This window comes from Drosophila persimilis, unplaced genomic scaffold (genome assembly GCF_003286085.1).
Source record: "Drosophila persimilis strain 14011-0111.01,24,50 unplaced genomic scaffold, DperRS2 tig00000191-arrow-pilon, whole genome shotgun sequence".
Classification (NCBI taxonomy): domain Eukaryota; kingdom Metazoa; phylum Arthropoda; class Insecta; order Diptera; family Drosophilidae; genus Drosophila; species Drosophila persimilis.
In genome coordinates, this window is record NW_020825298.1 from 10,619,079 (window position 1) to 10,632,789 (window position 13,711).

General features: G+C 42.1%; 2 protein-coding genes across 3 annotated transcripts in view; one reads left to right on the top strand and one right to left on the bottom strand.

Moving 5' to 3' along the window:
* Positions 1-7,998, top strand: part of LOC6588893 — a 45,265-nt gene extending 37,267 nt beyond the window's left edge. The window contains exon 4 of the mRNA XM_002014645.2: positions 6,563-7,998. Within this exon, the coding sequence (XP_002014681.2) occupies positions 6,563-7,420 (858 nt within the window). The 3' untranslated portion in view covers positions 7,421-7,998. The remainder of the gene's footprint in view (positions 1-6,562) is intronic.
* A 3,273-nt stretch (positions 7,999-11,271) lies between these two features.
* On the bottom strand, positions 11,272-12,646 carry LOC6588892 (actin-related protein 2). 2 transcript variants are annotated; one of them, XM_002014644.2, is made up of 2 exons: positions 12,607-12,646; positions 11,272-12,548 (listed from the first exon to the last, which is right to left on the bottom strand). In XM_002014644.2, the coding sequence occupies exon 2, from the start codon at positions 12,529-12,531 to the stop codon at positions 11,305-11,307; it is 1,227 nt and encodes a 408-aa protein (XP_002014680.1). In that variant the 5' UTR covers positions 12,532-12,548; positions 12,607-12,646; the 3' UTR covers positions 11,272-11,304. The 2 variants fall into 2 exon arrangements, with proteins under 2 accessions (XP_002014680.1, XP_026844612.1); XM_026988811.1 differs by having other exon boundaries at positions 12,616-12,620.
* Between the last annotated feature and the right edge of the window lie 1,065 nt (positions 12,647-13,711).

The following is a 13,711-nucleotide window of genomic DNA, read 5'->3' on the forward strand; positions in this document are numbered from 1 at the left end:
ACCCCTTCCACATATATATTTACGAGTATATGGAGCAGGTTTCACGGAGTTATGCCAGGCAATTTCTCACAAGTCTGCGTTAGGAGTTCATTGGGCTGGGAATCTGGCGAATCTGGGAATCGAGGGATGGGAACATTGACTGCCTGCAATTGTCCTTTCAATTGACTGCTTGCCAAAAGCAATTCCAATATTACTTTATTGAGCTGGCAGACCCGACCCGACGACTCTCTGGACTTCTACATGCCAACTCATGGCCTCAGCAACAGCTTGTTGCCATGGCTCATCAGGAACAGTGGCAAGTCATGCCAGAAATTGAATGAAGTTGGCAAATACTCGGCTCTACATATTTCACATCTCTCTTCTGTGGTTACGATATGACTCGACAGATCCTGGTAGGAGCCTCAGACCAAAATGGCTGTAAAATTATTGCAATTTGCCAAAGAACTTTCAAGATGATCGATGGCTTTCCGTCACGATAAAGCTGGTATGCAAAAGCAATATTCAAACGAAAGAGTTCCTCGTGAAAGCACTCCTTAAAGTGCTCTTAATGGACAGTAAAAGACTACTCGTAAGTGCATAAAAGCTTTTTGCGTTTTTTCGAGGTTTGTTTGGGTTCCAACTGATTTAACAATTTTTGGAATACTTTCAAGGATATACCGTTCAAAGTTCAAAGACATCTACTAATTAATAAGCTGATTATTTCAACTAAAAGTAAATATATGTAAGTCTTATGTCAGTCTCCACATCCATATATATGCATTTCTTCAATTATAACTTATAATGCCTGCCTGCACCATACAACGACATTCAATATTCTTTGTGCACTCGTATTTATGGCTATTTAGTCACCCAAATGAACAAATGTTCAATTTCAATGATTCATACTGTCGATGAGGCCAGTCATAAGGCATTTGTTTAGCATTATTTCAATCACAGACACGTGTCGTATTCACTTTTCACGTTCTGTTTGAGTTCTCCCACATCTGTACTGTGTATTCCCCAAAAGGTAATTATTCCACGACAAGGAATATTTCCTAAAGCTTTTTTTTGCTGGTCTTTTTCCCAGGAATTATTACGTAGATATTAAATTTGTTTTGCTATTTCAATTTGCCCATAAATCAGAATGTTCGGCGGCCCCCAGAGCACAATGAAATTTGAGTGAGAGAACGAACGCACGGGGCTCCCGAGATGCGACGAAAACGAAACTTGTTCGTCAGCCACTTGACATGCCGTAGTCGGATATAGCTTCTTCCCCACATCTCCAGTCCCGACTCGCCCTAGCCCCTTCTCCCTGTAGGATAGTTGACAATGCAAAGCTTTGTTTGAAATATGGTGCCTGTGCCCTGGTACGAGCACCCGGCATAGGAGAACAAGGGTATATTGTATTCATAAAAATGTATGTGACAGGTAAATATATACTTCAAAAATAACACCTTATATATATATATTCTTGATAATTAAGGCATGGCCATAAATATATCTACCTGTCTATAGGAATCGTTGCGATCCAGAAGACCATTAGTCAGACTAGTGATGTCTTTATCTTATTGACCAATCCGCCTAAAGTTATCGCGATTGATCGAATGTAAAGAAGCTTTAGAATTAAAAGACTGATTTTGTCTGCATTAAATATGGCATTCGAATAGTTAGATCTTTTCATTAGACACTTCTTGAGTAGCAGGTACCTTGTAGTCGAAATGTCGCCCAAGGCACGTTTTTTTCCACCACAGAATGTATGTGCTGTGAAGTTCATGAACAAATGGCAAAAAGCAAACAGGGAAAAAATATATATGTACATATATATATATATTTACATGCAAATTACTCATTGAGGAGATGAGTGCAGCCGGAGAAGAGCGGAGCCCGGGGGGGTAAACAGCGTTGAGGTTGAGATGTTCCAAGTTTGAGTGAGAAATTTGCATGTTTATGCGAAAAAATATTTGGTTGTTTGTTATGAAAATTTTCGCATTTGTCGTATGAGCGAAAAAAATAAAACGACATTCCTGTTGGCTGGTGGCAAATGCGCGATTTGTGGCAGAAATGTATATCCTCCTTTCCTTTTCATGTCTGCATTTGATATGAAAGTTTCTGGCTGGATCTTGTAGGAGGAACTGCTGTCAGCACTTGATGCAATGCAAATTTCCTCCCTCCGAAAATTGGGTTTTAATAACAAATTCAATTTAACTTTGAATATTTTTTTTTGGATACACATACTCGCACGTGAGCGGCTACAACAATAATTGGTTTTGGTTTTTCTTCTCGGGCGGAGAGAAGGTCAGGCCCTGGCCAGGCGAGACGAGAGGCTTTTGTGCATTTTCATTGAATTTTCCCCAGGCCCCCGTTTATTTTTCCAGTGACTGAAAAAATTAAATCACAGCACGTTTGCGTAGCCCCCTTCCCGATGCACTTGAGTGAGTTTCCATAAAGCGCTGAGATCTATGGAAAAACCAGTTCCAAATGAATCAGAAATTAACATAAAGGTTGAGAGCCAGGTTAAACTGTAGGAGTATCCGTGCCATTGTTAGGAGGCACCGGCACAGGCACAGGCACGCCCACAGGGCCCCTCCAGCTAACGGTTTCCAATTGTTGCAAGTCGGCAACAAATTGTTTGATTTCTGTTTGTGACAGCTGGCTCTCTTTTTTATGTCAACATTTTCACTGACCTGCCCCATGAGGGAAAGCCGTGGAGGGCTTCGATTCTATTCCGTAGATGGCAAAAATGTCTGACAATTGAAGTGAATCATAAGTGATTGATGGATAAAAATATCTATGATTGATTTGTGTCTAATACCAAGAGTATTTAAAGTTCGCTTTGCTCTTTCTGTATTTTATTTCATTTCATTTCTTGTTGGTTGTCATTTTCAAACATTTGTCAAACGACACACAAATAAAGTGAAATATGAAATTTTGTGACAGCTCCACAGACCCCCCATGGGACGGGCTCGATGCCCAGGCTTGACCAGAAAACGATTTTTATTCTTATTGTTCTTTAGTAAAGTTCAGGCTGAAATTTAAACGTTTTAGGTTTGATTTTTGCTTAGAAATTTTTAAGTTTTTACAAGCTTTTTTGAGGAATTTAATATGATATTGAAAAGAAATTCAAACTTAATGTGTGCTATGAGAAGATTGTCCAATGAGCGTTTCCACTGTCTCAATTGATGTGGGAATTCAATTTATTTAAATAATATTTAATCCATGATTTTTTAGAGTAAAACTTTGGCCTTTCTGTAAGCAAACTCCCATGCATTAGGTGTCTTGTGCCTCCTACAATATTTACCCATAAGATTCCTTCGATAAACCTTCACCTTCGATATAAGTAATCCCCCGTAAGCACAGACAAATATCTGATTTATTTGTTAGCTTACATCTTCCCCATTTCGTGTAGACAACCTCCCAGCAATTTAGCCCCAAAAACAGCACGAAACCCCCAATTAATTGGCAAATTTTTATGGGCAAATATAATTGCCATAAATAACAGCAAGCCTTTGCTTTTTTTTGTGCCCCTCCGTGTTGTTGATTTTGGTCGATTATTAGCTCAAAATACACACGAGGCCATAAATAACAGTGAGGTCTGTGTGGTCTGGAAAATATTATGCATACGTTGCGTGGTACGATGGAAATTTGACATTGAACTTGCGGCTCGCTATCCGATTCGATAGCCCTGAAGGCCAACTGGGACGACATGCTACTATGGGGGTGGCATTAAATATTCATTTGGCAGGCGGCTGCCATGACAATAAAAATATCCCCAACAGAGAGAGTTAGACGTAGTACAACAAGGAACGATATAATTACATAGTAATGCGACTAGAAAATATCCTTTGATGGGAAAGAGGAACACTAGAGGAGCATTAGCTGTGAAGGGAGAGAGAGAGAGAGACAGCTTTAATGCTAAGCCACACTGTGACAGAGAGCACATTCATTCTGACTGTGATAATGATCGTCGTGATTATCCCTGCAATATCATTCCGCTGAAGATCTTAATGTCTTTAAAACTTCTACCATCGATTCGATTCAGGAAGCAAAACTTTTCCTTCTGCCAGTTGCCGGACGAAGGCTATATACCCTCCAAAACCACAAGTAAGGGGTACAGAAACCAAAGCAAAAGATAGCTGGCAAAATGAAGGACAACATTTTTAATTGTTTGACCAGAACGTTCGATATAGACAAAGGTCCGTTTCCCACTGCCTCTGCCCTTGGCCCCTAGGGAGAGCCAGAGTGGGTGGCTGTTGGGGAGGCGCTCGTAATGAAGCCACATAAATCTCGGCACTAAATATATTTCGCCAAAGACTGGGGAGCTGGGGACTAGGAGGCAAAGTGAGGCAATTAATCTTACCCTCAAGATATATATACAGACATATATATAAACTTTTTTTTGTTGTTGTGGGCTGGCGGACGTAGGGGAACACGTAAAAAAGTACTCAAGGGAACGTTGCCGGGGGACGTCTAGGTTCCGGTGAAAGTAATAGCACAATAAATGTGCATCAAGCAGAGCCAGGAATCGCCGCAGTTAAGGTTGTCCCTGTCCCACCGCGTCCCCCCTGTGCGTGTAAATTATAGATAACCGTGTTAATGTTGCAGCATCCCATGTAGACCCTCTCCATCCCCATAACTTTTGTGGCCTGCCCCAAACAAACAAAGTTTGTTCCTTGTTCCCTGCGAAAGTTTTTCTTGGCTCTGGCCAGAAGTTGGTTTGGGCCTAAAAGTGTGCCAAAAGAAGCGCTACGGATGCGAGATACATTTCCAGAGCAGCTTCCTGCGTGTCCTGGACAAATTTCCTGCCCCAACCGCGGGCTCTTCCTTGTTGAAATGCCGAGCACTTTTCCCCCAACATATTTGTTGATTATTATTTATTGTAGGCCACGTCTTTGGGGGGGGAGCGAATTTAAAGACACGTTCAAGTGTTTAGCACTTTCCATTTTAACGCTAAACTTTACAAGTTTCTCCTCTTCAGAGGGGCGGAATAAAGCGGGGCAGGGCTCGTGGAAAAATTAGCAATTTAAATAATTTAATTACGCCGTGACCTGCAATTTTGCGGCGTTAATTAAAACGTGCCTCTATGTCCGCGTGCCATCCACTGGCTTTGGCTCTCGGCTCTTCCAAACTTTTTGGTCTAGCGGAATTATAACGCTCCTGATTCATTAGTTATGCCCTTTGGAGCCGAGTCTCTGTTTGCCTGTAAATTGGATGTACATAAGTACACGTAGTTTTCGCTAAAGTTTTTCTTTTTTCGCCAGTTTTTTAGGTACAAGTATTTGCATAGGACGTGAGTTCTTTGATATGGAGATTCCCCTGTGGGGGGGAGGAGGAATGGAATGTCTGGTGGAGGGCATCCAAATTGGTTTTGGTTATGTGAGACTATTTCTGTTTATATTTGGTTACAATTTAAGTGGGTTAGCAGGAAAACTGTTGGTGAAAAAAACTGGGCGAAAATCGTTAAACGTTTTTATGCAAAAATCATATAAAAGTGTGAAAAGAAATATAGTTTTAATTTGATTCTACTGATATGTAAACGGATTTAACCTCTGCAGGCCATCATTTATGTTTAAATATTTTGTAGGGCTTAAACTTTAATCTTTAATCTAAACTTTAAACATTTTCGCTTTTGGTTTCACAGCTTTTATCTCCCTCCCAACTGTCTGGCGTACACAATTTCTCAATTAAAATTCCCAAAACTATAGAACACCCACTTTGCACCAGACAAATCTTTAATCGACACTCTAAGAATCATTCCACAGCTTTATGAAATATTCTCACATTTAACTCTTCTCTGAAGAAATTGTATTCCAAATTGATTGATTGGATGAGCAATTACTCATAATGTCAAATGGTTATTTAATCATGTTTTGGAATTGGTTAAGTAAATGAATTTTGGCAAATTGTTCAACGGAGTTCATTGAGTTGAGTAAAATATGAGCATTTTGTGGATTCGCTAGAGTTTCTGGGGCGGAAATTGATTGTGTTTAATTTCCAGCAGAGCGACCGCAGTGGAAATATATATTTGTATTATTTTATTGCTGTTTTCACTTGGCAGCAAAATTTGTGGCAAATTGCAACAAAGTAAATAACAAATTAGACAGAGAAAAAATACGAGTGGAAGCGCTGTTGGGGAATGGCATTTGAGCGACGAGGTACCTGGTAAAAAACACTTTTAAAATTATGGAAAAATGTTTTTGAAATATATTTTTAAAAGTCCGCTCTTGTCATTGTCCATAATCATTCTATGGACTGAAATATAGCTCATGGGAATGCGGTTTCCAACAATACAACATACCCCTTCTGCCCCAACAATTACAGGGCATGATAAAACCAAAGCGCGTGTTGGAAATTTGTTTTTATTTTTGGTTGCCAACTTTTCGTACTGTGGATGCCCAAAAGAGGTGCCACAAAGTAGAAAAAAAAAACCGTAACAATAGTGAAAGAGAATTGCATTAGTGGGGCATGCAATGCAACTCAGTTTCCACTTTAACCGAAACGAAACGAAACGAAACCGCTGCTAAAAAGCTCTTGCCACAAAAATCTAATTTGGCACTTTGTGTGCTCTTTCCCCCCTTTTTTCCAGATGCCGCAATGTCGTGCCCAAGAGACACGTCGCCGTTTGGGCTCTGTGAGCGACTCGGCCCCTCCATCAGAGTCCAGCGATGGCACTGGCTTCTCATCGGCCTCGTCGGAGCAGAGGGAGGAGCTGATACTCCACGCGGACTGGTCGGGTGCCCATTCACACTCTTCGGCCCAGAGGAGCAGTGCCCACGGCACCACATCGCTCTATAATGCGTCGGACATCGACGCGGACACCATCAGCACGGACACCACAAGCAACACGAACCTCTCCGACTACGAGCGCGGTCAGGTGGAGAGCTTCTTCGGTGGCCTTGGCACCGAGATCTTTGTGAGCGGAGCCCTGGCCAATCTCTACGAGGGCACTGGCAACGACGGCGACTGGCGTCTGGTCTTCACGGGCATACCCGTGATCCTTCACGACAAGGGCAACTCCCGGGCCAGATCCATACCCAGGGTGACTCTGGTGCTGGCCGAGAGGGGCTCCTGTTTCGCCCTCTGGTCGGATCGCATTGACAACTTGTCCAACTATCGGCTTGCGGGTCCGTCCTTCCACACCATGTGCCTGTCGAGCAATCACCAGCAGATGATCGGCTTCAGCTTCGACTCCACAGATGCCGCCCGCGAGCTCTGGCAGCACGTGGAGCGTCTGGTCAGCGATCCGGAGAACATAGCCCTGACCGTGCCCGGCACTCGCAAGCAGAAGAAGCAGAAGCGCGTGAAGCCGGCCCCGTTGCCGCCCAAGTCACAGATATCGCATCCGTGCCAGTTCCATCACGTGACCAGTGTGGTGAAGGAGGACAGCGAGCGGTACTACAGCATGCAGGCCTTCGGACCGCACAATCCCCAACAGCATCGTTGAGTAGGGTCGGGCGCGTGGATCTGGAACACAAGCGCCCTTTGGTGGCAGAACTAAGCCCAGGCCCAGGCCAACCCGACTCCAACTCCAGCGATCACCCCTTAGTTGATAGAGTTTAGATCTATGATATATACCTACGTATGTATATCTTTGTTATAGCCGCGTTTCGGGCCTAAGTTATGCCAATGTGTGCTCTGAGGAGGATTCTCGGATGGCACATTCATCTGTGATACGATTTAGGCGTCTACAAACATAGAAATATTAATTAGCATTTGGAAAAGGAAACTGAAAATTTACAAAAAAGAATAATTCAATTCAAGGCAAAAAATCGAAAGAGAACTTTTCAAAGTTATATAACCCAATATATTCGATAAACGATTCAAGATTAGCGATAAAACGATTGTCAATAAGCGTGCGGAGTTTTGTAAACCTTTTCTAATATCACACATACACACCATAACCATAATTATATATATAGTATATAGTTCCCGATATCGTAATCTGCATGTCCATTTTGCAATTGCTGCAAAAATGTTTTTGATACCATAAGCTTGTTTTTTTAATCGGACTATGACTACACACACAAAAAAAATAAATGTTTTTTAAAATCTATGTATTATATTATATTACATATATATATATGCTATATTAAAACTATCCATATATTATATGTAGCTCTAAGCATTGCATGCATCATACATAGCTACGAAAATGTATGTATCTTGAACTTCATATTTTGCATAAGCAAAAACCATTGCGACAAATCAAATAAAGCTGAGAGAAAAACCAACCAGAAACAGATCTATTATGGGAGATGGGATTTTTTCTATAAAAGATAGTCTCTAAGCACAGGGAAAGTAGGACACCAGTAGGATAGAAGATATAGCACTTTTGGTCACTTTTGAACACAATTAAATGGGAAAATGTATAGCCTTAGAAAAGCACTTTCCATGAGTCCTTTACTGGACCAGACTTTAATCATTTTCATTCCTTTTCATAAGCCTACATCAAAAGGTAACCAAAAATTATCGATCAATTAAACACAGTCTCGATTAATGCCATCAAATAATTTCAATTAACAAAATCAACCAATAATCTGTACTCTTTTGTCATTTGCCCACAAATAAATGTCAGGCTTACGCGAGTATCAGACTTCAATCATTTAACCCCCATGTCTCAATTATTTGCCACTGAATGCACTACCAATTACAATAACAATTAAAGCCATTACGAGTGGAGTGGAGAAGAGAGCCCGCATAATTATGCATCCCCAAAGGGGAGATGGAATGTGGGATGTGTGGATATGGATTCTGTGAGAGCTGGAGCTGGAGCTGGAGCGAAACGGTAGCCTGATTCTGATTGACCGCTGCCATGGAATGACACTAGGCTCTGCTGCTGCTGCTGCTGATGCTGCTGCTCTTTGCTGGAGAGTTGCATAACCAAGTGGCAGAGTGGCGCTGCCACACGATGCACATTTATGCTAATTAAGACACATCGAGTGGCAGCCAAGAGTGGCCGCCGTCGGAGCCATGGACAATCTCTTTCTCTCTTTCTGCGGCTTGCATTTTATGGTCGTTTTATTGTTTTATGTCTGTTTGCGTATATTGCCATTATAAATGCTATTATGCAGCACATTTATTATTTCATGTTGGACAATTAAAATCTACAATTTCTGTGTTTGCATTCGAGTTGAATAATGTGCAGTTATGTGTACTTGGCCAACCCACTCGCAAGTGCCGCCGCAAGTGGCTGAAATCGAGCATCCAGGCCCCCTGATGCAATGGCCAACACAATAGCTGGCGCTTGCAGGAGACTTACACGATTCCCACAACTGAAAGTCTAATAAATGGGCGACCTTGATTAAGCTCAAACAATGCTAGGGAATCGCATGCAGACCGTGCAGAAATGGGTTACAGCGGAGACCTCTCATTGCAGCGAACGATGAGAAGCTCTTAATGGGTCAGCTCTTTGTCTCTTTTTTTGTGTCTCGACTAAGAATTGGTTTCTTTAAAGGTGCGTTTTCTATATCCCATTCCATTATAGTGCTGCACATAGCAACGAGCTAAAAAAATAAGGTTGAAAAACAGTCGGAAAATATCTTGGAACAAAAATATCTTAACCAATGACTTGAATATGAAGGATACGGCTATTGTTCTTAGACAGTTATATATACACTCAAAAGCTTTATATCACAGCTCCTATAGGTTCATAAACCTCCTCTTAACTATAGGAGCTTCGACTTACCCTCGATTGGAATTCAAATTTAATCGTTTTCCCCCCTCTGTATTTTGCAATTTTTCGACATAATCCAATTCATTTTCCCCTACCCACATAGCCCATTCATACACATAGTCCATTCCAATACCGAAACCAAAATGTTTTTAATCAAAAACTTGCTAAGCCCGGAAAAATGCGATTTGCTATTCAACTTTCCATGTACATGTATGTGTGGGTTGTATCTGTGTGTGTGTATATTAGCCATTGCCCTGCATGTGGCTGCATTTTTGATGCCATTGTCTGGGTCCAGGGGGCTAATGGTAAAGCAATCCAATCCCCTCTATGATTTTGCAGCTGCCTGGGATCAGAACTCAGAATCCAGGAACCAAAACATGCAAATTCACGGACAAAGCCAGCACCCAGCTTTCAAACTCAACTCTCAACTCTGGCACAAAAATAGGGAAAATTCAAAAATCGCATTTGCTTCAGGTTTCAACACAAAGATTACCCCGCTCCCACATATACAGGCATTCCTGCACTGAAATAAAAGTGTAGACATGGAAACACACACAATTTTCGTGCTAAACAACTAAGCTTCTATTTGCATGTTTCCATTATTAACTTTTAACTTTAATATTTGGTTGTTAAATGTATAAACTGAGTACCTGGTATCTTAAGGTCGAGGGACGTGTGCCTTAGACCGTTTCAACAGTAGTATTCCAAAATTATCCGTTTTTGTCAGTGCATCGCTTGTAGGGTGTGCGCTTGGTGTTCTCTGGTGCACGTGGGTGCCTGGGTGAGCCGCAAACATTTTGATTATTTTAGTTGACTGGTGCAAAAGTGCGGCTTAATTGTTACCAACAAACAATAAGCGGAAGCTTGCGGCTTAGCTAAATCTCGACAAAACTCTGAGCCAAGCGGAAAGGGAGGGAGATGGATAGACAGACGGCCATTGTAGAGGCAGAAATGTCAATCCGAACCCACAATCAACAGCATTAAAATCATCTCAGATGCCAGTCAGGCACTCGCCAGATGATGATGATGTTGCTACTGAAATCTTTTGTGCTGAAGAAAAAAACCATTAAGCTCCAAAGAAAATGCACATGGCCGAAGGTAAGGCGCTGCCCGAGGACTCTGTTCGCATACATCCATTCTTTATGGTTACTTTTCAACGCGTGTTCTGTATTTGTAAACAATTTGGACCCAACACCAGCCAAAGGCACTTGTGACCTTCCTTCCTTCCGCCTTAGTACCTTTCCTTTCCTTCCTTCCTCTGTGCTCTTACCTCCTTTCACTCTCCTGCCGCTTGGGCATATATTTGTTTTGGCCTTTGCACACGCGTGATGTCAAGTTGAGATTTTTCTTGTCCACATTACCATTTCTATGGCATTTCCATATTTTGTGTCCTAGTTTTTGCTAGAAAAAGAACTATGCCTTTGGTTGAGACATTGTAGGCGCTTTGTGGTAGAGGGTGCTGTGATTTTGACCCATAAAGATTATATATTCTAGATCAAAATCCACCTCGGGCTGGCAGAAACTTTTCCTTACGCCTTGTCTCAGACTCAAATAATTGATGTACATATCTACTTTGCTTCACCTTTACATCAGTACGTACTTTAGCTATCATTCACATTATGTTTATTGAATTGAAATGAAGCAATGAACATTTCTTATGGCCACCCCTCATCTGTTTCATATTTCTCCTTCTTTTTGGATTTCTGCTTTAGCTTGTCCAGCACTTTAAGACCCTGCTCCTCGTACTCCTCTTTGGACATCCAAAAGTCATCACGATCCTTAGTGACATTGGCCAGAACAGAGCCACCATTGAAGACATTATTCTTGCGTGTGGGTGGATCCTTAATTCGTATCTTAAATTTCGGCATATTTTCCGCATCGCGTTGGAGCACTCGCTCTAAGAACAATTTCTTCAAGTCGTTCTCCAGTCGACTGGGAAATCCCGGAAACATGGTGGATCCCCCAGACAACACGATATGCCGGAACAGCTGCGGACGTATGTCGATGTCCGCAGCTTGAATCACATTGAAGGCCATTTCAGAAAGGCCGGCGGCTTCGACATCGATCAAATGCGGTTGGAAGAAAGCCTCGGGCGCCTCGAAACGCTCGCCGCCGATCTTGATCACTCGACCATCGGGCAACGTATAGGACTCCACCAGCGCTGTGGTGTCCTCGGCCAGCCGTTTCTCCTGCTCGATGTCGTAGCCAACGTAGCAGAGTTTTTCCTTCATCAGTCGCACCGTTTCAAAGTCCGCCGAATTATTCAACGCGTAGCCGCGTTGCATAAGCAACTTGACCAGACGCCGCGTGATATCACGGCCGCAAACATTCAATCGCTTCGTCAAATGTGGCAGGGCAGCCTCCTCGTAGACAGCACAAATGTTCGTGACACCATCCCCGGCATCGATCACCGCGCCCGTAGTCAGACCCTGGCCGTACAGCGTGAGCACCGCCTGTGAGGCCAAATACGTGGCATCGAAGCCGTAATGCTCAAACATCACCTCCATCATCTTCTCCCGATACCTCGTGGGGATCATGGGCGGCTCGGCCAGCAGTATCTTCGAGTTTGCCGGTTCGATGTTCATCTTCTTTGGGCCAAATGTATAGTCCCACACATGGCACATGTCCTCCCAGTTACGGATTATACCATTCTCCATGGGATGGGAAACCGCTAGCAATGATCGCAGCTTGAGTGCCTCATCGCCGACCATCACATCATCCATCTGCACGCCATTCGCATCGCAAGTATTCATCGCCCGGAGAATAGGACGCCCCACTATCGAGGGAAAGATGTGCGCGGGCAAATTGCTGCCGGCAAGTCCGCACTTTACAGATCCTGTGCCATTATCACAGACAATTATGTGCCGACCCTTGGTATCCATTTTGCGAAGTAACTTAACTGGAATGCCAAATTTTATGGGCTTGTATTGTGGTTTAAAATAAATTCGACAACTTACAAGTGCAACCTTTTCTTGGAAAAGTAAATTCGATGCGTAGCTGTCCTACGATGTATTGTTCTACGACTACTGCGATTTGAAGGATAGATGATTAAGGATAGTTCTTTGGCATTTACTTGATTCGTAGAAAAGTTTTCAGGAAAGGAAGAAGCACGGAAACTAGATATCGGACAAGCACTTATTAAGAGATGAGACAACGTTCATCGATGCATCGTAAGATATATCGATGCCTTCGAGAAATATCGAGCTTAATAAAATACTGTTTTAAACTTAAATATACTCATTCTCAGTTTAGACCATACTATAGCGGCATTGGCGCTTAATTGGCACACGCTGATTGTTGCGTCTTGAGATCTGGTTCGAATAGTTCAAATAGACACACCTGCGTTCAAAAAGAATGATTTTCCTTCTGTCTTCCTTTAAAGCACAGCCAAAACGAAGCACCAAGAAGCCCCGTAAAACCTATCCATTCAATCATTTAGGACTCCAATCTGATCTCTGTGAATGATAGACACTCTCCGTGGCAATAGCAATAGCAGTGATGGCCATAAAAATGTCAATTTCATTTGAATTGGCCAAAATGTTAATCCACATTTTTAATCAATACAGACTTTTCGTCTGGTTGTTGATTTTAGTGAATTTGCTTTTGGTGCTCACTTTGATTGCCGAACTGTTTTGATTAGACTCTAAAATCGAATGAGATGAGGCAGAAGATGGGATGAGTTGGAAATGCAGGGCATACATGGTAGAAAATGTATTCGTGCTCTTGCCAGCAAAAACGAAATTGCAATAAAATAAAATGTATCTATTCCATAATTAACGTTTCTGGCTGTGGTAAGGGAAATAATTTATTCCATATTCCATTGGGTTAACTGAAAATATTATTATTTTAATGCATCACCAAATGTGGAATATGTGTGGATTGGGGTATATTTAATCTCTTAAATGAATTACCACGCAAACAATGTTTAATTTGTTCTTTTTTTACATTATTTAAAACCCACAAAAAAATGCAAATTAAACGTGTGTGAATTAATTAATGACTGTGATGCATGGCTCTATGTTTTGAGGGGCAGAAAATAGATTCTTCTGCGATAAGACATTC